Below are 27,116 nucleotides of genomic sequence, written 5' to 3' on the forward strand. Positions count from 1 at the left end.
AAAATTACCCTATTAACCTTAAAGTATTGTAAATATCCCGAGGTTACTAAAAACGTAAATTTTTAAAATTTTAAAATAATTTCTAAAACACAGTTTATACCCGTTTTTTTTAACGAATACACGAAACAACGCACATATGAACTTAATCCCAAAAATTCTCAAAATAATTTTAAAATTCTCGGAATATTCCAAACTTAGATAAATACGAGTTTCATAATTTTTAAAGAATTTTGGAATTAAATACGGATTTAACAAATAATTTAAATCAGAAAATCATACATGGCTAAATAATGGAGAAAATGTTGTTTTCTCAATTTTAAAAACACCTAAAAATAATTAATAAAATTATGAAGGCATAAGAATGATTTTAGGGATAACCCAAATATTTATGAAAATAAATCCTGAATTAAATCACTTTTAAACACAAAAGTAACGCAACACAGCTTCACGACGAATTATACAATTAATACACGAACACCACAATCACACATAATCAATTAAAATATTAACAAAATAATATCCATCTGACAAAATAATCAATTAAAATATTAACAAAATAATTTTCCTGTTGCCCTGCAATCACAAAAACCACTAATGATTAGTTTTAAGGACCCAGACTTGCTTGGATCCTTTGGCCTTATTAAGTTTGTTAGCATTTGCAGCGGATTTAACTTCAGAGTTTATGCTAACATTTTTCTTATCAGATTTTACAGTATCAGACTTTGTATTAGAACTTACACTAGAAGGAATTAAAGCAACTTTCTTCAAAGAAGGTTCTATTTGATAATAATTATAGTACAAACTATGATATTCATTACAAGTATAAATGGAATGCCATACACTACCACAATGAAAACAAGGATTTTGTGGCTTAAACCTAACATACTGACTCTTAACTCTTGACTAAGAAGGTAAGGAGTTTATATTCTTATTTTTCCTGCAAAAAGAAGGCAGATGGTTAGAATTTCCACAGTTATAGCATTTCTTTCTAGGAGCATTAGGAACAGACATATAACTATTGCTTTTATTTACACGTTCCTTTCCATTCCTATTTTTCCTAGGTGGCTTTACCTTGTTTACATTCTTAATCTCTTTCAGCTTATACTTAAGCTGCTTCTTTGTCATTAAGCCTATGTTAACTTCAGATGGTTTATCCTGTTTTAATTTGTCAGAAGTTGACTCTGCCTTAACTTATGTCTCAATATCTTTCATCTTTTCAGAATCAGACTTTACAGTTTTAGCTACAACTTAACAGGATTTACCTTTGGCTTAGTAGTCTGTTTAACAATAATTGGATTAATTTGTTCAGTTCCTATTTCACTTTTATCATCTCCATAACCTAAGCCCTCTTTCCAGTTTCCACTACTTAGTATATCCTGAGTTGCTCTGCCAGAGTTAGTCCAAGTCCTGATAATCTCTCTTTCCTTTTCTAACTCAGTTTTTAGAGAGTGATTCAATTTTAACACTTCATCTCTAACATAGAAAGCGTCATCTCTATCCTTCTGAGTTTGATGGAACATGACTAACTCTTTTTCTAAATAATCATTCCTTTTCTTAAAAGCCAGATTTTCAGAAGTTAACCTATCACATGTTAAAGTCTGATCTCTATAGCTAATGAACATGGTTTTAAGATAAAATCTCAACTCAGTAATATCATCAGTATGAAAAGCATAAGTTGTTTAAGGTACATTTAACTCAGCAGCATCAGAACTGCTATCAGCATTTGCCATCAAGGCATAGTTCACCTCATCTTCAAAATCTGAATTGTCTGTCTAGCTTTTCTTCTTTGTGACAAGTGCCTTGCCTTTGTCACCTTTTCCTTTCTTGCAATAAGGAGATATGTGGCCTTTCTCACCACAATTGTAGCATTTAACATTTGAGTAATCTCCTCTGTCAGACTTTCCTGCTTTGCCTTCAGATTTTCTGAATCCTTTCTTATCAGAACTTCCACTTTTCCTGGAAAACTTCTTTCCCCTTCTGAATTTCCTGTAGGCTATCTTTGTGATACCCTTCACCATTAGAGCACACAATCTCATGATCTCTTCATCAGCATCCATCTCAGATAGACTTTCAGTTTCTGAATCCTCATTATTATTAGAACTTGATGAATCTGAATCAGACTTTGTGATGAGAGCCTTTCCTTTGCCTTTCTTTGGGACAACCACTTTGGGGAATTCCTCCTTAGCCTTAAGAGCAACTGTTCTTGACTTTCTCCCATGTCTCTTGCTTCTTTGATCCATCTCAAGTTCATGTGTTTTGAGCATACCATAAATCTCATCAAGAGTAGTTTCATCATGAGCATAGTTGTCTCTTATAGTAGTTGCCTTCAAATTCCAACTTTCAGGAAGAGCTAAAAGGAATTTAAGATTAGAATCTTCAAGATCATACTCCTTATCTACCAGTGATAGATCATTCAAGAGTTTGACAAATCTGTCATATAAACCAATTAATGACTCATCAGGTTTTGAGTGAAAGTGCTCATACTCTTGAGTGAGTATAGTCCTCCTATTCTTCTTAATTGCATCAGTTCCCTGGCATCTTATCTCCAACGCATCCCATATCTCCTTTGCAGTCTTGCAGTTGATTACCCTGTTTGACATGACATTATCAATGGCACTATGCAACAAATGTCTTACCTTTGCATCCTTGGCAATAGATGAGATATCTTCAGCTGTATATTCACTTTTCCCCTTTGGTACGATCTTTGCTGGCTGATCTGCAACTACAACAGAGAGCTTGGTTGGCTTATGTGGTCCTTCTTTAATTTTTTCAAGGTATTCTGGATCTGTAGCTTCCAGAAATATAGTCATCCTCACTTTTCATATGGGATACTCAGAAGGTCTCAGCATGGGAACCCTAATAGTCTCATATCGACTGTGGATTTGAGTCTTTGGAGTTTCTTCAGTTTTGGTGGGTTTGATTGGAGTTTGTTCTTCTTCAGACATGATTGTTTTTGGATCTTAAACTGTATGTGTGTTAACAGATAGACTCTGATACCACTTGTTAGGTCACACACACTGTAGAAGGGGGTTGAATACAGTGTATACTACAATCAAATCGAATTAAGAACACAAGTATGTAACACAGAATAATCTTATTAATAGAACAATATTGCTATGGAACTGTTCTCTCTCAGTGATGAACAAATATCACTAAGAGCTGATAGGGTTACAATGAATAATATTCTCGATAATGATAACACTTATAGTGTAAACCCTATTTATGTGTTTATATACCACACAGTTACAAGATAATCTCTAATTGATATCGAATATGATTCTGTATCCTAAATTATATCAATTAGTTATCTTTTCCTCCAAGTCTTCTATTCTTCATAGAATTCTTCTCCATGCATATTTCTTCTTGTTTTAGTCTTGATCTTCTTTCATTTCAATCAGCCGCCTTCCTTATCTAAAAATCTTCTTAAGTCCTGATATTATCTCCTGATGAATATCTTCTGACAACTTAAGTTCTGATAACTTAAGTTCTGATATCTTAAGTTCTGACTTCAGTATAAGTACTGATTTCCAGTTAAGTCCTGATTTGTCCTGTTAGTCAAGATCTGAAAACTAAACATAAATCATTATTAGACATGACATCACAAATATATCTAACATCTCTTTTTTAGCCTCTAGCCTCTTCACCCTTGGTAAAGCGTCCGAATTTTCCTTTCTTTTCGGATTAAAAACTCAATCTCATTCTTGAGTTTCCTACAATTATCAATATCACGACCAACATCTTTATTGAACCTATAATATCGACCCCTATCTCTTTTTTCGGGGTCTCCCCTTAGTGGCTTCGGCCATCTGAACTCTCTGTCCTTCTCAATTTCAATCAGGATTTGGCTCCTTGGAGCGTTCAACCTTGCATATTCAGTGAATCTTGGTAGTTAATTCTTTTTAGAAGATGAGTCAGAGCTTTTGTCAGTTCGAGGATACTTGTCCTTGGCGTCATACTCCTGATCCATCTTCCAATTCTTGTTGTCGGCGGGCTCATTATTTACCACCGTCTTCTCTTACTTTCCTCTACCTTGATATAATTTTCGGCTCTATCCTGGAGCTGTTGCATGCTTTTAGAAGGGCATTTTTCCAGGGACATCTTGAAGAACTCATCTTTAGTCCCTTACTGTTGGGCCATCATCACTACCTTGTCGTCGAGATCAGGGACCTTTAGGGCCTCTTTCGTGAATCGGTTAAGGTAGTCCCTAAGGGACTCCTTTGCTCCTTGGACTAAACCAATGAGAGAAGCCGAACTCTTCTCGTGTACTCTGCCACTAATGAACCGCTTGATGAAAACTTGGCTAAAATCTTTGAAAGATCCAATCGAGTTGAGGGGTGAACGGTTGTGCCACCTTTGATCCATACCCGACAAATTTTGAGGAAAGGCCCGACACTTGATAGCATCGTTCACGGGCTGTAGCAACAGGGCGTTAGAAAATGTTCTGACATGGTTAGATGGGTCGCCAGTTCCATCATACGCCTTGATAGTGGGCATCTTAAACTTTCTTGATATGTGGGCATTCATTATCTCTTTAGTGAATGGTGGGTTTGGTTCATCAGGGTCTTCTACAGACATCAAGTCACTTGGATGAGCCCTTGGGGTCGCAACCCTTCTTCGTGTTGGACCTTCCAGGTCTACGATAGGAGGAAAATTCATTTATCTTGCTATTTGTTGGGGCCTTGGCATCTGTTGCATCTCGAGGTCACGTTTCAGCATTTGGATCTCAGTTTCTTGAGCCCTAATCTTCTCTTGTACATACTGGATAATCGTCCCTTGAGTGCTCTTGTATTTTTTATAACCACTAGGCATTGGCTCCTTACCAACACGTCTTCTCTTTGGAGCGACTTAATCGTCCGATGAGTCGAAATCCCTGGAAGAGTAGGCTCTAGAGAATTCTCGGTTCTCATGGATGGGAACCAAGCCACGGACGTATTGGCGTTCACCCCTGTTCTTCGTTTCGATTAGAGTGTCCACTTCCTCCAACCTCGGGTTATAGAAGCATCCTGTAAGGGGGGTTGGTAGTCCATAGAATCACGATCGTTGAGTACTCATACCCAACGGGATGAGAGTTTATAGTTGACTATAGTTGCTGAAATTAGGGATTCATCCCTTGAGGAGCCGGGGGATTCGTCTCTAGGGTCGGATCTTGGATTGAGGGATTAGTCTCTTGAGGTTGAGCCTCAAATGCCCCTAAATGGGTTCCTCCTTGGGTGGTGGCATAGGTTGAGTGCGGGGGTATCTCCATGATTGATGAGATTATTTGTGATGTGACGGGATCGTCAGTTCCACTATTGTTTCTGCTCCGTGTAAGTAACATGGTTGTTGTTGTGTTCCCACAGACGACGCCCAATATTGTGGAATAAAAACTACGATTTGTTAGTATTTAATGTTAGGGTTTGTGAGTTTTGAGTTTTAATGGTTGTCCTCGCAAGATGCCTACGTATCTCTGTGTTGTAGAGAACCAAACCAAAAAACGTAGTTCTAAATTGAGGGGTATAACCCATTATATGGAGACGAGTCTAAGGTTAGACTTATGTTGGAAGACTTAGTGGACAAGTCTTCAATTTAGATGATAATCAGAACTTCTGTAAGACAATGAATTTTAGATCCTTCCTTGTAGGAGTTAGTGTCTATGTTGGACGTCATGTCTCTGTTCTTTAAGTCGTATTGTGCCTTGTTCATGAACAACTCATGTTCATGGATCTTGTCGACCTCTACTCGTAGGCCTTGACGACTTTTGCTCGTGGGCCTTGACGACTTGGGTTTTTTTTAGACTGTTACAAACTTTGACCAGTCTGGTTTGTATTGGGCTTTGAACAAGAATTTCAAGCGTAATTAATGTGACATTTAATGTGTATTTATGATGTATTTTCTATTTATATCAATTTCAATTTGTACAAAATTAAAGGTATTACTCCCTCTGTTTCATTTTAATAGTCGTTTGACTTTTCTGCACTCATTTCGAAGTGCTTTGACCGCATAGTTAAAATAATTATTTTTAAAATTTTATTTTGTAAATAAAAGTTTAAGTTATATATTTTTATTCAGAAAAAGAAAATTTTAAAAATAATTATTTTAACTATGCGGTCAAAGCATCTTGAAATATGTGCAGAAAAGTTAAGAGACAGTGAAAATGAAACAGAGTTAGTATCTTATATATAATGGTAAATGCAGAAATTAAGTTCGGCCGCTGAATGATTATTATCAAACTAGTTTACTAAACTGCGCTTTGGAGCGGCCTTCTGAAATAATGTTCCGATTTTTTTCTTTCTTATATTACTTATATGATCTTTATCATTATGAAATTATAAATAATAAATAAATATATTAAATCAAAAAGTTTAAAAAGTCATTTTCTCGTTAAACATGTTTACTACAATGAGTCGTTCTCTCATTATTCATAAATATAATATTATAAAATTATATTATTTATCAGTAAATAATCAATGTATTTTTTTTCCTATTTAATAATTTAAAATTTTGAGAAAATTATAAAAATAAATGAGAGGCGCCACACCATCGCTCTCATCTTCTCCTTTATTATAACATATATAATATGTAATATAATTATATAAATGATTTTAAAAAAATATTAAAAAAACATATTTATAGATATTTGTCTTTGTAATATTTCATAAGCTAAAAATTAAAATTAAAATTTCAGGAAAATATAATATAGTAAGTTGATTTTAAGAAAAATAGAAGAAATGATATTAAAAAATAAGTTTAGAAAAATATGAAGATGGTAAGTTGTTTTAAATAGAAAGTAAAAGTTTTAGGAGAATATTATGATGAAAAAGTTGATTTTAAAAATTTTAAAAGAGGATAAATTGCTGTATAAATGAAATTTATGAAAATATGAAGATGGTAAGTTGATTTATATAGAAAGTAGAAGTTTTAGAAGAATATAATGATAAGTTGATTTCAAAAAATTTAATTAAAGATTTTGTAGAAATTTTAGGAGAATATCACGAACGATGATAATATATTTAGGAGAATATAAGATAATTGTAATTTTTGATATTTATTAACTAAAAAAATTGAGAAATTAGAAAGATAGAATGAGACGATCTGAGATGAACCGCCTGAACGCTCCCATTTTTTCATTTATATAAGTATATATATATTAATTGATTTGGGCCAAAGATTTTGCTAAAATTAACATATTTTAATTACATTTTGCTCAGTAAATAATTTAATTTAAGTGAATAAAATTTACAAGTCATCAACAGTCAAAGTTTGGAAGAAGATTGCCAATGGGCCATGAGTCGTGTCTCGGTATGTGTTACCCGCGATCTCTACTTGAAAAACGTGAAAGAGCACCTTTTGTAAATTTAAGATATTTTAATTTGTACTAAATCAGTCATTAAAAGTAGTACTCACGCTAAACGCTGCAGTGTCTTGCTGGCATATGTATCATTTGTCCGCCCTTGAACAACAAAAATAATTTGAAGGACCGAAGGAGGGAGTATGTATTAAATCATTTTTTTGGGAGTATGTATTAAATTATTTTTTTAGTGTGGGTCTCAGGCATGAATGTAGTAAGACGGGTGTATTAATTTCAGATTTTAAAGAATTGATAATAATTTATTAATTTTAAAAGTTTTTTTTATTTTAATTGTTCGTGGATTTTGACGGAGTTGATAAAAAAAATCTTGAAGCTAATTTTGTGAAATTTCCAGAAATCCTTCAAAATCTCATGTATTTTAAAGAGATTTTAAAAGATTAAAAATGAACTAACAAATTTAACAAAATCCACAAGATTTTAAAATAAAAAAATCCACAAATTTTCGAATACCATCATATTTTGATGGATTTTTAAAAATCCAAATTGAATACCGTCAGATTTTGGTAGACTTTTTAAAATATAAATTGAATACACTCAGATTTTAAAAGATTTTTTCTAATCTCTATTGAATACCATCAGATTTTAAAAGATTTTTAAAAATCCTAATTAAATACCTCTTGATTTCAATAATACAAAAAAATCCTTCAAAATTTTGATTGAATACACACCTCTAAATTCATTCTTTTAAACATAAAAATATATATAAGTGTAACTTAAAATGATTAACTAGATCAATTGAAAAGTACTAAACTTATAATTTCCGCGCTTAACATATATTTATGAACACATACTAAATAAATATGTATTATATTATTTAGTAGTATCAATTTTATTTTTCAAATAAAGTTGTAGACACAATGTTTCCGTTTGAAAATTTTCAAAATCCATAACTTATGTTAAAATGAATAACTGTCTTAGAAGTGATAAATATATTAATATTTATAGGTTATTTAAATGTTTTGATAAGTTTAAATATACGTCAGAATTTATTTTACTTAAATGAACTAAAATAAATAATTTTTAAATATAAATATCTTAATTTGGTAAATTTTAAATTTAATTTAACATTTTAAAACAACTATCTTAAAACTAAAGCTAATAAAAAAAACAAAAATAAGTTGAGAAAAATACGTCGGTATTAATATATAACTTATCAGTTTATAAATTATAAATTCTGCTTATAAGTTGAGTTGACAAATACTTAATTTATAAGTCTTCAAACAAACATGTCCAATACAATACAACAAAAAAAACTTGGCTCTTAGTATCACATACATCCCAAATTACTTATTCGGTTTAAATTTTCATCCACATAAATAAAAAATTTAAAAATAATGCAAAGGTAATTTATCTTAAATTACATGTCACAAACTGAACAAATAATCTTATACGAAGAGATTATTTTTAAAAAAAAGTACATATGCGGTATGTTTTATCTACAGACACCGTGATGAGTGATGACAACAACTTACCACTACTATATGAGTTTGATAACCTAAACTATCAAAAGAGAGAAAGAAACCGGTATCCTTGTATATGCAATCGAACTTGACTAGACTAAACTCGCAAATGGTTGTTAATTTTCTTGGAAGTAGAGTTACTGAAATCAAACCGAAGATGTCAGCATCATACACCACCACAAAATACAATTCTCACATCTCGCATAAATCGCTCACATCATAAATCCTAAATATTTGTGCAAAATTGAATTTTAAATAATTTATCACTTTTTATTTTTCTTAAACCATTTATATTCCTTAAACCATATCATATCATTTCATATTTTGGGACAATTTGAGATTTATGTGATGCCGCTACGATTTAAGATTTTGGGCAAATCATATACACAATTTGATTTACGATTTTAGTTCAAATCACAACATACTCCACCGCGATCACACATAGAAAATGGTGTATTTATCTCAAATTGCTAATTTACAATTTCTATTTGATTCTAATTTATTTACGATAATTTAAATACACATTTACATTATAAACCACTTTTCTAACTCGAATATGGTATTGTAGCTATGAAAATTATAATATTTACAACAGGCATATTTGTGAATTTATAATTTAATTCAAACAATATGAATCACACAAAAAAATTGCCTAACCATATTTTTAGGATTTTAAAAGATGTTTGCAAAAATAATATCATTTTATAATATTTTTATGTAAAAAAATGTTTTGTCATTTTTTTTACAAAAATACGATTTTTAATAACAATTTAATTAAACATCGATGAGTTTTTACAATTTCATGCAATGCAATCTCGAATGCAATCAAAAATTTCGATGCAATTAGTTACATTTCTGATTGATTGCACTGTATCGAAATTGTTACAAATATTTTCATAAGATAGTAAAAATATATAAAAAATTAGAAAAAATAACATTTTTGATAATCTCCCTATTTTTTATGAAATTAATACAAGTCTCACACACACACTAATAACAAAAAAAAAACAATTGTAAAAAAAAAACCCTCATCTAGGTCTGTCCGTCACAACACTCCACCTCACCGACCCGTAACCAAAAAATTCCCCAATTTAACTTCCATTTTACAGCTACAACCTAGCTACCAAACAAATACTAAAAAAACACCACCTTTACAACCTGAAACAAACCCTCCTTCACCTATACATACACCTCTACACACAATCACACACCTCAATTCTCCGATGGACACGTCACCCCCAGCTCTCCCACCCTTACCAAACACAAAGCTCCGTCTCATGGTCAGTTACGGCGGCCAAATAATCCCCCGCGCCGACAAAAAATCCTTATTCTACTCCAGCGGCGAGACTCGAATCGTGGCCGTTGATCGTCGCACCAATCTCGCCGCTTTCATGGCCCACTTGTCACGCACGGTTTTCAATAACCGTCCGTTTGTTCTGAAGTACCAGATTCCTAGCGAGGATATAGACTCGCTAATTTCGGTGACTAGCGATGAAGATCTAATCAACATGTTTGAGGAGCATGAGCGTGCAGTGAGTAGTGCCAGTGGACCTGCGCGTATTAGATTGTTTTTGTTCCCGACTAAACCCGAGTCGGTGGGAACGGTTTTACTTGACCCGAAGTCGGAGAGCTGGTTTAATGATGCGTTGAAGAGTAGTATGATGATTAGAGGGCAGAGTGAGGATGTGGGGAATGGGATTTTGGGGTTTGATGGGCTGGGGCTTTTGGAGTCGGATGGTGGGAAGAATGGGTTGATGGAGTTCGGGTCGGAGTCTATGGTGTTGGAGAATAATTCTTCGTTTGGCTCTACCGGGTCTTCCACTTCTATGCCTACTATTGGGGCTTTTGGTGAGGAGGATAAGAAGAAGGTTACGGTGGCTTCTTCGGGCTCGCTTGATAGGTATAATTTATATCTCTTTGGTTATAGGAAATGTGTTGTAGTTAAGTAATTCGATATTTATGTGTTAATTGCCTATTGTTTAGTTAGTGTGATGAATACGCGATGTTGTTATTAAACGGTCAGAATTTGATGAAACGCTGGAGCATTGTTGGTTTTAATTTGGACCTAAGTAATTGGATATTTACGTGTTAATTGGTTATTGGTTAGTGTGATGAATACGTGATGTTGTTATTGAAAGGTGAGAAATTGATGAAATGTTGGAGTTTTAGTTTTAATTTGGTATTAAGTAATTGGATATTTACGTGTTAATTTGTTATTGGTTAGTTAGTGTAATGAATACGTGAAGTTGTTATTGAAAGGTGGGAAATTGATGAAATGTAGGAGCATTTTTAGTTTTAATTTGGAATTGTATGCCGAAATTGGATTTTGTTGAGTTGAATGTTTGAGGTTGTGGATAGAAATTGTTGTACGTGTTGCTAGAGTTACGCTTTTTTACCATTTTATTGGAGTATGAATGTTGTAATGTTGCAAGACTAGACTTTTTGAGCAAGTTATACCATAAAGAGACATTAATTTTTTGTCGTTTTCAATTATTCTTGTTGTGGGAGTTGAATTTGATGCACTTTTTATTGCTAAACGTGATACGATTGTGCTCATTATGACGTGCCATATAATAAATATATATATATTTAGTATTTTTTTGTTGGAGATCTGATGACGTACTTATGTCTTGTTTCTGAAAGTAGGCGTAAATTAGGCACGAGGTACTGGTTGATTCCTGTCAAGTTAATTCACCAGTCTCAAATTAGGAGTCAGCCCCCCCCCCCTCCCACCATCACACACACAAATCTGCCCATTTACCTTAATATTTCAAAATAGGCAAGATTAATAAATGTTATCTAGGCTGAGTGCAGACCATCAAACAAATTTTTTCGCCCTGACGAGGATAACAAGTATCTGTATGATGCATGTGAGTGGTACGTGTCTTGACCGGGTTGATTGCGTGACTTCTAATAAAATGCATTTAGTAATTTTGTGATTTCCTATCAGAAGACATAATTAATGATTTTTGAGCAATTCAGTTCCGGGGAAAATTGATACGAGTAGTGTCCCAATGTAAGCTTATGTGCCCTGCCCTATAGCTCAAGGAAATGCAGTTAAGCTTATTATGCCTTTTACGTAGGTAATAAAGACTAATAGGTTTGACGTTTTGTTTCCCACTTACGCCCGCTTCTTCTCCCTGGTAGTATAAGGGATATTAAGATAGATAAATTTTAATTCAGTATACCTATAATTTTCATTTTATATCAATTGTCTAATTTTTCATGTTTGCTAGTGATAATAGTCTTGCAAGTGCTGTTTCTCATCCAAAGACTGGATTTCACCAAGATCAGGCAGTTCATATTTCTTCCTCAGATGCTAAAGTATCTTCGAACGCTGTGAAACCTGAGAGTGTTATCCTTGAACCTTCATCTTTGATTCAAATGAAAAATGCGGCTCAGGTGTCTTCATATCAGTTGCCTCCTGCACCAGAAGAAAAACTTCATCAACAGGTCCAGTACATTCACTCTGGTGGTCATTACGTGTCACAATACCCTACAGGTCCATTGCCGTTTTCATCTTACTATCCAGTGTATCAGCCTCAGATCCATCAGCAACATGTCCCTTATCCATCTAATCCTCCTAATCCTCCCTATCCAATCTATTTATTGCCTGTTAGGCCTAATCAATCCTACAACATGTCTGCTTCCCATAACTTAAATATTGCAGCAACGATTGCACCAAGCCGTCCTCCTTTGCATCCACAAACTTCTTTGCTCAGCAATCAGGTAGCCTACAAGGAAGTCACACCAGCTCCGGTTCTACCTGAACTAACCTCGGACGGTTACTGGAGTACTGCACCTTCCGTTCAGAAACAACAACTTTTGGATCCCCTGGAATCATATCAACCATCACACCCTGTGGCTTCTGATCCATTGGTTACTACCAATAGCGATGCTGAAATTGTTGTTGATGATCTTGCTTATGCTCAGATATACAAGAGTCAACCTCCAGCACCTGCAACGACTCCTCCCTATGAAGCGATGACAAACACATCCAAAGTATTAGCATCTGAGACTTCAACCCCGCTGCATGGAACTTCGCTGCAGAGTAAGAGACCTAACGTGTAGAAACAGTTTTGCGATGAGTGCTTGTCAAATTTACATCTGTGGTTCCTATACTATTTTTGTTTGTAAAAGTGTTGGCTGTGAATTGTGATGATAGGAGTCTGATGTTTCTTTCTTTGATTTATAAATTTGTTTTATTTTAAAGTTAAGGTAGGTTTTTGGAGGTTCAAGTTAAGGTTGTTGAATTCTGATGTTTCTTTGATTGATTTATTAATTTGTTTATTTTATTTTAAAGAGGTTTTGGAGGTATAAGGTGTTACAGGAGTAGTATTTAACAGAACATTATACAGATTGTTAAATCCGTGTTGATTGTTTATTTCTATCGTTGTCTAACAAAGTGCTTCTCCGTATAAATTAGTTGGTCTTTTTTACTTTTTTCACTTATTATTTCAAGTTGTATAAAAGTCTGTATATAATTTTTTAATTTTTTTTTGAATTAAAGTTTAATATTTATATTTTTATTCGAAAAAAATAATTTGAAATATACTAGTAAGTAGAACTATCCTTTTTATTTACTTAAAAATACGTTTAAAAAAAGTCAAAAGTTTTGAGACATGTAGTGGTAATATTTAGTGCATTTTGTGTATTTAACACAAGTGTGAACCATCCTAGAGACACAGAGACATGGAAGCAAGTGTGTTGATTGATATGAGTATGCTAGCAGTCTTGCCATGTGTGGTGGATATGAGTATGCTAGCAGTCTTCTGAATTAGTTTTAGTTGAGGTGTGCGAAAGTTGATCCGGACAAAAAAAGGACGCATTAGAAAATCATTTTTATTTTTATTTTTATATTTGTGACGAACATAAATACCATTTTTGTTTTTATTTTTATTTTTTTGACGAACATAAATACTTCTATAGTTCTACGAAAGCTAATTTCAAGACATTCAAACTACAGGGCAAACGTTTAGTGATGAATCCAAACTCAACTATTTGGTGGACTCGGGAGATAAACTTTTTCATCAAAATAAATAGTTATAATACTCTAAACTTATAAATTATTGGTAATATATCAATATTTGTTAAAACTCTAAAGGGTTAAATCTCAAAGTGATCATTGAAGTAAATGGCATATATCAAAAAAACTCACTCTAATTATGTGGAACTCATTTGCATCACTATAATAACAAGTAATTATAGAGCCGTTAGTCAGCTCCATTGACCTAACAAAATTCAAGGTGTATTGACGTGGCCAGCCTGATATGATATGTGGCTTCCAAGAACCCGGCTAAAATATATTAACAACTGAATTAAACACACAAACATATATATATATATATACATTTATATATACACACAAAAATGAAATTTAAAGTATTATACTAATTCAACAACTACATAACCACAAGTACAGTACAGAATAAGTTGAAAAATAGGTTTGATGCATAATCAACATAGATGGTATATGTTTATAACATAAGATTTGTGTGGTTTTACATATAATTATCGATTATGGTATGTGTTTATAACATAAAATTTGTGAGGTTTTACATGTAATTATCCATTATTAGCAGAGTTAATCATATCCTTTTTGCTCTTCTTCTGTCTTTTCTTAGCTTCTTCTTTTCTTAATATGTTTTTTGTGTTTCAATAACTTTTTCATTTTCATTTTTATATCCGAAATATATTGTTTATTTTTTTAAAAAAATCACTGATCTCCAAGTTATCTAATTTCAAAAGTTATTAATGTTATAATTAATTAAAAAAATACGAGCAATTCTTTTTGTTTCTTTCATAATTAATTCAACATTTTTTTGAATTTTTTAAATTAAAAGAAAATTATAGAAATATAAAATTAAAAAAATCAATGTTAATTTATAAAAATAAACCCAAATATTTTTGTAAATTAAAACAATAAGAATTTTTATTTTCAAAATTCTTTTTTAAAATTTTGTGACCAATTTATAAATTTAGAAAAAAACAATTAAAATATTTCTAATTTTAGAATATTATATAAACTTTTTATAAAATCTAACTGAAGCATGTTGAGTTTTAAGAAATAAAGTTGATTTGATATTAAAAGATTGAAAACAACAGGACCCAGAGCGACCTTTCATGTGGGTTACACCATTCCAGTTATTACTCATGTTTCTTCCGTTAAGTCAAAATACAAGATTAACGGTGTTGTCATTACTCTCAACTAGAGTAGTGCAAATGAGATGTCAATAACTAAGATCAATTTTTTGATATCTGTCTTTCAATTTAGTGACTATTTTGAAATTTAACCCAAATTTAAATCAGCTCTAAATATATCCGGTCTCAGTAATCAAAGCTCAAAATTAACATGTTTTAAAGTTAAAACGTTTCTTATGTTAGGACTAAGGTTAACTCTGCAGGGAGAACAGGTTCACCATTAATGACACGGTAAAATGGGTATGAAATATAAGGAGATAATCTTTCTCACTATTCTAATGTAGTCGCTGATAACTTGCAAGTGAGTTATTAAATTAAAAAAACTCTCAATCGCATCATGAAATTGTAATTAACTTGCAATCACAACATTGAAGTTCAGAATACTTGCGAATACTTGCACCGTCATTGAAAATGTGTCGACCTTTAACAACAGAGACCGTTAAATTGTGTTATATCTTAAACTTTCAAATTAATCCTTGAACTATGTGTTAATTTTCAATTAGGTTACTTACTATGGAAAAAATTGAATATTAGAAATATAACAAACAAAATATTTTTTTTAAAAATTGATATGACTTTTTAAATTGTAATCGTTAAAAAAATAAAATTCAAAATTATTGATATCAATTATTACTATAAAAAAATTGAATTGAGAAAAACGATATTTAAAATATTTTTTCACTTTATGGATTTATTAGCATACCATCTTCTATTGGGCGTTCTTTTATCGTACCGACCAATTTTATATAAATTTTATCAATTCTAAATTTAATTACATTTTAATCACATAAAAAACATCAACATTGTTAATGGAGGAAACAAAATTATTGGGAAAAACGTGATATCTAAATATTTGTTCACTTTTATCGATTATAAGTATATGGATTGAAATTGTACGTACGAATTTAAATTTAATTAAAGTGTAACATTCAGGAAAACATTAAAAAAATAAGGTATAAATTAAATGGTTATTCAAATTTAAATTTAATTAAAGTGTAGTGCCATTATTCGGAGAAAAATTAATAAAACTGAAAATTGTGATATTTTTGTAATTAAATGAAATAAATGAATATGTTCAATTTTAAATTTAATATATTTTAAAATCAAATTTAGTTGATAACCTAATTAAAAATTGAGATAAAGTTAATGATCAATTGAAAGTGAACTTGAGAGTATGGTATGCCACGTCATTTTTCCGTTAGGAATTTTAACGGCAGTGACGACAATGATAAATTTATAAGTTTTAAAATACTTCATGATTTGACCGAAAACTTTTTTAACTTGATAACTCAGTTTTAATTTATTACTGACTATAATGATGAAATAACCATTTTACCGCATTTTATTCACCTTTTTTTTGACAAAGTGAGAAACCTTAACATCTCATAAAAAAAGATAAAGTAGATACCGTTACGTCAAGAAATGCTTGGATAACTTAAATAATTATTTTAGGTACTTGAGAATTACTCAAAGCTAGTAGCTATTAAAATTAAATTTCAGCATCAAAATTGAAAAATCGTGTAACAAAATTAAAACACATAAAGGGAAATATTTGTAACTTCTATTGATATTTTGTGCCCGTTTGAGAAATATTAAAATAAATATCTTATAACTTAAAATAAATAAGTGACTTATAAATAATAAGTGGATAAATACTTAGAAGTTATATAAGTGTTTAGATAATTTTAATTATAAGTGATTTTTTTTCCTTAAATGAGATAAAATAAACAAATTTTTAAAAAAATATCTTAATTCGTGAATTTTCAATTATAAAAATATTTAAAATATATATTTTGAAATTACACTTAATAAGAAAAGTAAGAAAATCAAAATAAGTTAATAAAAAGTATGTTGTTACTAACATTAATCTTATCAGCTTAATAAGTTATAAATTCGACGTATAAATTGGATCGACAAACAGTTTCGATAAAATGTTAGAGACTTATTAGTTAGTCGGCCAAACATGCCATTTTTTATGAATAAACAGCCAAACAGGCCCTTTATATACTTGAAGGCCCCTGCAGATTAAAAGCAAAGAATAAACTCACTGTTAGCACCCAAAAAAATTAAAACTTTGTAACAGAAAAAAATATCAAAAAACACCTGTGTAACTTAAATGATTATTTCCTGCACTTAGAAAAGTAATTAGTAGAAGTTAAAAGCAACGAATAAACGACATTTTTAGCGCTAAAAAGATTGAATTTTGTTTTAATAACAATAAAAACACAAAATATAGAAAATAATTAGATTTCATTTATGTCGGTTCTGGTAGAACCCAAGTTGGTTACAGACTCAGGTTGAACAGACTAAAATAATTTGACAAACACCATTTCCCCGTAAAAAATTAAAAAATTGCTCAACAGATTTAAACGAAGCTTGGATTTAAATGTGGAGGAGGATACAGGGAAATTGAATCGAAATCGATCGCGGCGATGGACGTGGAGAAGGCGTCGTTGTGTAATTGCGTAGTGAATTTTCTGTTGGAAGAGAATTACTTGTTATCGGCTTTTGAGCTTCTTCAAGAGCTGCTCGACGACGGTCGCGATGCTCATGCTATGCGTCTCAAAGAGTTTTTCGAGAATCCTTCTCAATTTCCTCCCGATCAGATCTCTCGCTTCAATTCTCTCCGAGGTTCTCTCTCTCTCTCTCTCTCTGTATACATGTTATTTTGATCTAGTTTCACCAGAATCGGAGCTATGAGCTTTAATTATACGGCTCCTTATGTAATTTTTACACACACACAGGCGAAATGTGCACTGTTTGCTTGTATTTCAGTATGATCCGAGCACTGTGATTTTTTTGTTTGTTGCAGTCTTCTGATGAATGATGGTCTAACTTAAGGATCACTATCTTTCGAAACTTAAAGTGTTTGATTCATTATGCTTCTTAAGGAGATTAAGTTTTGTAAACGATTCGGATTTGTGTTCTGGTGATATGTATCTTACTAACTTGTGTGATTAGGTAGTGATGTGTCTTTTACTCTCAGCGGTCCATCAACGCAATGTCTTATAGTATTATCCATGTTTCTATTAAGTTTAGACTCTATAGATTCTTTGGGATTTTCATTCGTTTTAAGAAGTGTTGATTTACGATACAGTTTACTTTTGACTTTGATAATCTTTTTTTGGCTAGAAAGACATGGTAGAGTAACTTATTGTTATTAATTGGAAAATGGGGATCACTGTCGTAGTTTTGGGATTATTTTTTTGTCAAGTAAGAATATAATTAAGTTATTAGGAAATGTTGAAGTTATGCTCGGCATAAATATTTAATATGAGGAATCCTCTTCCATGCTTTCTGAGCATATTTTGCATAACAATATCGATGAGGGCTTGTCCTGATATATAAGTCTAAGGATGCTGCAACATCAAACTTTAAAATACATCTAAGCTTTATTAGTTAGGACCTGGGGAGTGCGTCTATTACTTGGTAACGGAATCAAGAATCTTAAGTTTCTAAGTGTACAACGTACATGGATGTGGTTGTAAGTTACAGTCTAAGTACCTTAATAGCGACCACTACGATAGTATCTGTAAAGCTTTCAGTTGTTTTCCTAATCGAATCCTGCAATTTACAAATGAAGCATGAAACTAGGTGAATCTTTCTTGCCATTGCATGATAAAAGCCCTTACTAATAATGATCTCTAATTTTTCTATTGGTGAACTGGTAAATGCGTTCTTATCAATTTTTATATGATGTCTTTTTGATTCATGGTACCAGTTGCAGACCCCCAAAGTTTGCTAGAGGAAAAAGAAGCACTGGTAGAAAAGCTAGCGATTACTGAGTATGAACTTCGTTTAGCCCAAGAAGATGCTACAAAATTAAAGGGTGAACTTCAAAAGAAAACGGACACCACTCCGATTGAACTGAATGGTACTTCTCAACTCTGCTTCACATGCTATGCTTATGTTCTTAAAGTCTGTACTGTAAAACATAGGCGGATAGAAATTTTCTTTTGCCATAAGGTGCATCTAAGAGAATGGCGCACCTACCAAGATGAAATTCTCTCAGTTCCCCGGGTGGGTAAATGATTGATTTTGATATGAAGTCTCTGAAAAATGATTATGTGCACGCTCTTAAAGAGATTTCATTGTATTATGTAGCTGGTATTGTAAAACAATACCAGCTATGTATTGTAAAACATAGGCGGATAGAAATTTTCTTTTGCCATAAGGTGCATCTAAGAGAATGGCGCACCTACCAAGATGAAATTCTCTCAGTTCCCCGGGTGGGTAAATGATTGATTTTGATATGAAGTCTCTGAAAAATGATTATGTGCACGCTCTTAAAGAAATTTCATTGTATTATGTAGCTGGTATTTTCTTTGCATATTTTTTCAACGTTATGTCAGAAACTACCTTGATCTTAATCAAAATCTGTGGTTGCCGCTGGTAATACGGCATGGGATCAGTTTTGTAGGTTTAAACTCATTTTTGCTGCTTTTTATATTTGGTCTCATCCCATATTTTTAGTGTTTCCATGATTGTAGACTGTACATTTGTTCCAAAGAATTAGACATAACATGCAATAAGCTGTATCTTTATATTTCATTTGTGATGTTGGTACTTTCTTATTTAATTTTTTTGGATATGTCATAGAATTGTATAACTGTTGATTTCTGTTCGATCATAAGATGTTTACGATAATGCTAATCTAGTAATTTGTGTTCTGCATGGGTAAAGAACCAATTTACTTTTTTGCAATGTGAGTTTACTTCTATGTCTTATGCAGGGCCGCATTCAGATGCTTCTGCAAGTAATGAACCAGGTCTGGAACTACGGAAGAGTGACACATCCTTTTCTGAGTTGGGCCCTTTAAAGGAGAATGAACGTAGAGATCTTAATTGTGCTGTTAAGGAGTATTTGTTGTTAGCAGGATACCGTCTCACTGCAATGACATTTTACGAAGAGGTAATTTTTTAAGAAGTTTACACGCATGTCACTTTTTGCATCTGAATAGAAGGATGAGGAGACTGAAATACTACCATCATGGTTACGTGGGATCTGAGAAATTGTTTAAAGTTTGACCAGATAAGTCTTAGTTCTTTGATGACCAAGCATAGATAATACTCTTAACTAATAACTGAGCTTGGTTGGAGTATACTTTAACCACAATCTAACCAGTTTGTGCTATTTTTGTATCTCACATGATACCAAGTGCTGCTACTATCTGTTTTTTTTGCTAACTGGTCTTTAACCGTCTCACAAATATATATTTATTTTATTTGCCCGACTGTATATATCTATTTATATAAGCTTTCAAGGTGTTAATGAGTTCATATTTACTGCAGGTTACAGATCAGAACCTTGACGTTCGGCCGAAGTCATCTGCATGTGTTCCAGATGCTTTGCGCCATTACTATTACCAGTACCTTTCGTCGACCACAGAGGCTGCAGAGGTACTTCTTCAGACACTCATGGGGTAGGCTAGTTTTTGTTTATCTTTATGTATTCTCAAAGAGATTTCTGTATGTTGGTTGCTTATAATAATCCAGTTATATAAAACAATTCTTTTCAACCACGTGCAACTGTTTATTGTTCGATTTCAGTCAGTTTTCTGAATGCAGTAATCGGGTCTATCCCTTTTAAGTTTACTGATTAAGAAACTATCATTTTATCTTACTTACAAGGTTGGTTTGGTACTATAGGCTCTTATGTTGTGTTTGGTTTGGATGAATGAAATTGGAAGGAATGGAATGAAATCTGAATCACATTGGGGGTAAATGTTTTCAATTTTCATTCCTTCCTCCATTCCATTACTAACAAACTGATCTGGAGTTCAAATCCTGCTATTTGAAAAGGAATGCTCCTTTCAACATCATACCCATTTTCTACCCAAATCTCATCACAGAAAATTTGCACTTGCTCGTACTTTATTTCAAATCATCCCTTTTACATCCATTATTTCCCTTTAGTTTCATTCATTCCATTCTGTTCCATCCACTCCTCCCAACCAAACCCAGCATTAGTAATGTAGTCCATGTTACTTTTTCCTTAATAAGGTGTTCTTCAAATGAATATGGCAGAACTGCAGAAGGCAATGTTCTTTGTACCTACTTGAGATATTCTAGCAAAACATCACATTTAGAGGGTCGAGACCAGTTGACGTATTAAAATTATGGTTATTTGAAGTTGCTAAGAATTTGACCTCAATTGAAAGATGGCCTTTTAGGATTCAGATTCACAAGTGTCATCGTGTTATTGATAGAACCTGATTTATGAATATGATATGCCCTTTTTTGTTGATTAGTTCCAGTTAATTGTTTCTATACATTTTTTTATTATATACACAATTAGAATATGCTTTTTTGCAAGGATTCTATTTCCTGAATTATCTTCAATTTGCACTTGTGCCATACTTCATCTTTTAAATAACTTTATTGAATACTTCTATCACTTTCTAGGACATTCTCTATGATATTAATCCCACTTGCTTCCTAGGCTTGACTAATCCCATGGAAATGAACTAGAAAGTGCCTAGATTTTTAGAGCAAATAAGTTCGGTACTGTTAGTCCTAAGGGACAAACATATCATTGGTGCACGTGAATGCCTGGTATATTTATTTTTTTGGTAAGCATGCTTGTAACTACAGTGTAAAGTATAAAGTATGAATTAGTGGTTGTTTGTCCTGATCTGCACATCAATGAGAAGAATTTCTAATGGCGCAGGAGAAAATTGCCATACTTAGAGAGCACGAATCTTTGCAGAAAGAAAATGATAGACTGAAGACTGAAAAGCAGGCTTCCATGAAAAACAAAGATTTGGCCGATGGGCAACTAATGGCATTAACCAAATCATTGGAAAATCTGCAGAATAGTATCAAGGAAAAGGAAATTCTAGTAATACTCATAATTCCACCAAATATTTATTAGCAGGCATTGTACTTTGAATTTAGGCATGCAACTGTACACTTGCTCATGTTTCAGGTGAAAAATTTAAAGAAGTCCTTGGATCACCAAAGAAAAGAGCTTAATGATTGCAGAACTGAAACTACTTCACTCAAAATGCACATCGAAAGAACTCGATCTGGACAAATTGTGGTCTCAAGTAACGTGGATCAAGTTGAATCACTGCCGTTGGAAAGCTACAAGGAACAGATAGAAGCATTGCAGAAGGAACTAGAACAGTTAAAAGCTGCAAAATTCGTTTCTCCAATCTCTGTAAAACCTGTCTGTCCTATAGATGAGATGACGGAGGTAAATGATGATGTTGTTAGGTTACGTGAAAGGGATGCCCCAAAATCTTCCGTTCAGTTTCTAACCGGAGCCTTACAAAGTGAAGATGATCAATCTGTGTCACATGATACAAGCCGTGGAAACTCTATTACAGCTGAAAAAGTTTTAGAAGAGCCAGCAATCAATTCTTCATATGAAAGTTCATACATAAAAGAAGCTAAAAATCCCCCCAAACACAATGCTGGATCACCCCGTAATGAAAATGGGTTGCTTTTAAGAACAGATAGTCTGGGTGAAGCTAATATTGAGAAGATGGTTTGTTTCTTCCACTCATTCCAGAACTGTTCCCCTTTCCTTACGTTAGAAGTAATATATAAATATAATTATGACAGTTTTCTTTTTCCTTGAAACCAGGGCCTTCTAACCATTCAAATACTGTCTGATGCATTACCGAAGATAGTTCCTTACGTTCTCATTAACCATCGCGAGGTGTGTTCACTGAGTAGTTACAATATTTGCTCCAGATGGCTTGTGATGATGTAGTTATTTTCTTATAGTTTTTGTATTCTTTTACCTGTAGGAGCTTCTTCCCCTGATAATGTGTGCAATTGAGCGCCATCCAGATAGCAGTACACGGGATTCCTTGACACACACATTGTTTAATTTAATTAAACGTCCAGATGAAAAACAGAGACGAATTATTATGGATGTTAAGTTTCTAACTATTATCTACAATAAAAGGTTTTAATTATAATTTTTTTGGTAAATCTATATAAAGTAGCTGAGTTTTTTGTTATGTCCAGGCCTGTGTTACTCTTTCCAAGGATGTGGGAGAGATGAGAACAGAAACAGAACTACTTCCTCAGTGTTGGGAACAAGTGAGATCATCTTGATCAAGTAGAACTCTCTTTTTATATCTGACTAAAGATTGTATGTAAAAATCGGTTGATTCCTCTTATGCAGATTAATCATAAGTACGAGGAACGCAGGCTGCTTGTTGCTCAATCATGCGGAGAGCTTGCAAGATTTGTGCGGCCAGAGATTCGTGATTCACTGATCCTATCTATTGTGCAGCAGCTGGTAGAGGATTCTGCTACTGTCGTACGTGAAGCTGCTGCTCGCAATCTGACTCTGTTGCTTCCACTATTTCCAACTACGGATAAATATTACAAGGTCAGCTTCACTAATTATGCTTCGAGGCAATCATGGAGAAGATTATCTGACTAGACAGAATTACCTACAAATGTAAGCTACGTGTCTAGGAAAGGAGCGTATTCCATGATCATAATCTGTTTGCTTAAAGGAAAAAAGAAAGATAGCACTAGTGTTTTAGATTTTTCTCCAGTTTCTCTTATTTTGCCTGTCATAGGTGGAGGAGATGATGTTTCAGTTAGTTTGTGATCCATCTGGAGTAGTCGTAGAAACGACAATCAAAGAATTAGTCCCTGCTTTATTAAACTGGGCTAACAGACTGGATAATATGTTACGAGTATTAATGTCCAACATCTTGAGTGCTGCTCAGGTAAACATATTTTAAAACACATTATTTTATTTCATACCAAAACTTGTCCTGTTACAATGTTTCTGACACAATTTGTTTTCAGCGATGTCCACCTGTTTCAGGGGTTGAAGGTTCTCTTGAATCATATCTTCGTGTATTGGGTGAAAGAGAGCGTTGGAATGTTGATGTTTTGTTGCGATTGCTGGCAGAAATGATTCCATTTTTGCACCAAAAAGCAATTGAAACTTGTCCATTCCCTTCTGCTTCAGATGTTGCAGGAACACTCTTTTCCACTTCCTTGCTTGAATTGTATGCAGGGTAAGTCCCATTTTGAGTCTTCCGAAGTGGATGTCAGCTTTCTTTTCTAGATTCTGCAATAGTGTGTCAATGTCTCATGAGAGATGTGATGATTAGGGGACATGTGGAATGGCCTACTTTTGAGTTGCTACATTGTGATTGCTTTCCGACTTTGATACAATTAGCCTTATTATTACCTCAGAAAGAGGATAACTTACGAAGTCGAATCACAAAGGTATGCTCTCTGGTTTATAATGGTAGCTGTTCTGTAACTTTACTTCTTATATAGTGACGCTCTTGGATTTGATGCAGCTATTGCTGACCGTATCTGAGCTTTTTGGGGATGAATATGTAACAAAGATTATGCTACCAGTATTTCTGATAGCAGTTGGTGATAAAGCTGATTTCACATACATTCCTAACAGAATTCAGTCAAGAATCAAAGGTTTGAAGTGCTCAGACCTCTGAGTTGGTAATATAAGTGTCATGTCATGTTACTAAAGATCTTGATTCTTCGTAAACTGCAGGTATAAGACCTAAAAGTTCTGTAGCTGAGAAACTAGCTACCATGTGTGTCCTACCTCTGCTTCTGGCCGGTGTCTTAGGAAGTCCAAGTAAGCGTGAAAATTTGACAGAGTACTTGCGGAATCTGTTAGTCCAAAATGCCGCGGAGGAAAACCAGTTAGTGAGGAGGAATGTAGAGATTGTTAATTCCGTTCGCTTCCTTTGGTCCGTACCTTGTTGCTGGGATGAATATATGTTTAGAGTTTGCACTTTGTTACTGAAACCTATAAATACTAACTTTCCACTTAAATATGCAGCATGTTTGAAGAACATCATAACATGGTCTTTAATATCCTATGGGAAATGGTTGTAAGCTCCAACATAAATATGAAAATTCGTGCTGCTAATCTGTTGAAAGCCATAGTAAGACTATCACTGACTTACAGTATTCATATATTGTGTACTATACCTATATACATTGCTAACTCTTTTCTGTTTTGTGTTTGCAGGTTGCATATATGGATGTGAAGGTCGCATCAATGCATGTTTTGCCTGCTCTTGTAACTCTTGGTTCTGACCAAAACTTAAATGTCAAATATGCAAGCATTGAAGCATTTGGGGCTGTAGCACAGCAGTTCAAAGATGACATGGTACTCCCTGCTCCTGACAACCCAAAATTATTATTTATTTATTTTTGGGTTAGAAGATTTTGTGTAACAACTATGACATTCTTTTCTCCGTAGATAATTGACAAAATACGTGTGCAAATGGATGCTTTCCTTGAAGATGGATCACATGAAACTGCAGTTGCTGTTGTGCGTGCATTGGTGGTTGCTGTACCACATTCAACAGATAGATTTAGAGATTATATCCTTAATATTTCTCGTGTACATGATCGATGTTTGATGTAGCTCAACTATTGTTATTAGTTCCAAACAAGTTTTAATCCCAAGTCTCAATAAATGTTTCTTAACTAAATATACATCTTTTGTCCAAGATTTGCGCACTTTCAGCTGCACCTATTCCTTCAAGTGACGTGATACGTCGACGTGACAGGGCCAACGCATTCTGTGAATGTATCCGTGCTGTAGATGCTACAGGTATGTTTTTTATGTTTGACCATTTGTTTTTCAGAAATGTTTAGTCGTCATAATGTTTTGCATACAGTACCTCTGTAATCATTCCATTTCTTCAAAATGAATTCTTACTGTTAAACCATGGTATGAAGCTATCTGTGTAATACTCTACTATAATACTATTGTATTAAGGCACGCATGTTAAAAAATGGAAACCCCTTATTTTTTCACCTATACATGGGTAGTATTGGTACGTCTTCAACCGTTGTGTATACTTCTTGCGTTAGAAAGATGATTGATTAATATTCATCATAGAATAGGGTCTGCCTAATAATTTGCATTGATACGTGTTTTCGTTAGTGCAGATCTTCCTGCCACAAGTGTACGGGATTATTTGCTACCATCCATTCAAAATCTGTTAAAGGACTCCGATGCTCTTGATCCAGCACACAAAGAGGCGCTTGAAATAATTGTGAAGGAAAGATCGGGGGGGTCATTAGATACGTTTAGTAAGGTGATGGGTGCACATCTGGGGATTGCATCATCTGTGAGCAGCTTATTTGGTGAAAGGGGCCTATTGGGGAAAAAGGAAAGTGGTGATTTATCGGCAATAGCGGATCAAGCTACTGCTGAGGCTTCGAAGCCTATTCCAGATCCAGATCCAGCACAAACACCAGCCGAGGACACAAGATTTAGAAGAATAATGAGGGGTGGTTTTACCGACATTTTAAGGGGCAAAACTGAGCAATGAGGATGTTTTTTTTAGTGGAGGTTATTTTGGAATCCTTAGGTGTTTTTAATTGTTTCATCATTGAACTTGATAGGCAAGTAGGTTCTAAATTTTTTCATATTTTTCATAGCAAAAGTCACAATTGTTTAATGTTTAGATATAAACCTTAAAAATGGGCCGAATAAAACGAGTGTATAAAATGAGGTTAATATATACCTGGTCGACTTCATAGCAAAAATTCATTTGCTCGAAAGAATTTAGACTAGTACACTTCTGCAGTGTGGCAGGTGTTTGTGTTTTGTCGAGCGATGTATTCGGAATTTCGTGAGTATCAAAGCTTTGGTACCCAGTTTTTTTATTAATCTGACGAGACTCATTGAGTCTGTGTAATTATGTGTGACTTGCTTGTGAATTGAAAGTTATTTTAAATTTTATAGTTAACGTGTAATTGTAGATAATTTTTCAGTAAACAGTTATGTATGTGTTGATGGCCGTAGGAATATCGCAGTTAATCAGCAAGGATTATTCCAACCATTTTCAAAGAACTCGTCTGTTAAAAAAGACCATTCTCTGATAATTTGGTATGACTTCTATAGTATTTTAGTATGACTACTGAGAAGTTCAAATATTTTACTGAGAATTTATCTTTTAATTATTTTAAAATATTTAGTATGATTTACTGAGGAGCTAAGTTTAAGTGTAAATGGATCTTTTTACCCCTTTACACAAAAGGTCAACATCGTAAACACGTACCGACAAATATCAAACTTAAATTGCGATTAGGAATATTCTCCTTATAAACTGATTCGATTTCCGTAATAGG

General features: G+C 33.3%; 2 protein-coding genes across 5 annotated transcripts; both read left to right on the top strand.

The window, feature by feature from the left end:
- The first annotated feature begins 9,909 nt into the window (after positions 1-9,909).
- LOC141723455 (protein PAL OF QUIRKY) lies at positions 9,910-13,112 on the top strand. 2 transcript variants are annotated; one of them, XM_074525269.1, is made up of 2 exons: positions 9,910-10,708; positions 12,054-13,112. In XM_074525269.1, the coding sequence occupies exons 1-2, from the start codon at positions 10,032-10,034 to the stop codon at positions 12,877-12,879; spliced, it is 1,503 nt and encodes a 500-aa protein (XP_074381370.1). In that variant the 5' UTR covers positions 9,910-10,031; the 3' UTR covers positions 12,880-13,112. The 2 variants fall into 2 exon arrangements, with proteins under 2 accessions (XP_074381370.1, XP_074381369.1); XM_074525268.1 differs by having other exon boundaries at positions 9,913-10,708; positions 12,045-13,112.
- Positions 13,113-17,266: 4,154 nt separating this feature from the next.
- On the top strand, positions 17,267-26,693 carry LOC141723456 (uncharacterized). 3 transcript variants are annotated; one of them, XM_074525270.1, is made up of 20 exons: positions 17,267-17,640; positions 18,731-18,883; positions 19,742-19,920; positions 20,301-20,408; positions 21,679-21,849; positions 21,937-22,500; positions 22,600-22,674; positions 22,766-22,894; positions 22,989-23,063; positions 23,149-23,358; positions 23,555-23,707; positions 23,790-24,004; positions 24,101-24,218; positions 24,296-24,428; positions 24,511-24,712; positions 24,805-24,910; positions 24,997-25,137; positions 25,231-25,354; positions 25,471-25,587; positions 25,929-26,693. In XM_074525270.1, exons 1-20 carry the CDS (start codon positions 17,442-17,444, stop codon positions 26,312-26,314), a joined length of 3,558 nt encoding a protein of 1,185 aa, XP_074381371.1. In that variant the 5' UTR covers positions 17,267-17,441; the 3' UTR covers positions 26,315-26,693. The 3 variants fall into 3 exon arrangements, with proteins under 3 accessions (XP_074381371.1, XP_074381372.1, XP_074381373.1); XM_074525271.1 differs by lacking the exons at positions 17,267-17,640; positions 18,731-18,883 and having other exon boundaries at positions 19,783-19,920; positions 20,301-20,431; XM_074525272.1 differs by lacking the exons at positions 17,267-17,640; positions 18,731-18,883; positions 19,742-19,920; positions 20,301-20,408 and adding an exon at positions 21,457-21,580.
- Positions 26,694-27,116: the final 423 nt, after the last annotated feature.

The sequence above is a fragment of the Apium graveolens genome, chromosome 5 (genome assembly GCF_009905375.1).
Source record: "Apium graveolens cultivar Ventura chromosome 5, ASM990537v1, whole genome shotgun sequence".
Lineage (NCBI taxonomy): Eukaryota > Viridiplantae > Streptophyta > Magnoliopsida > Apiales > Apiaceae > Apium > Apium graveolens.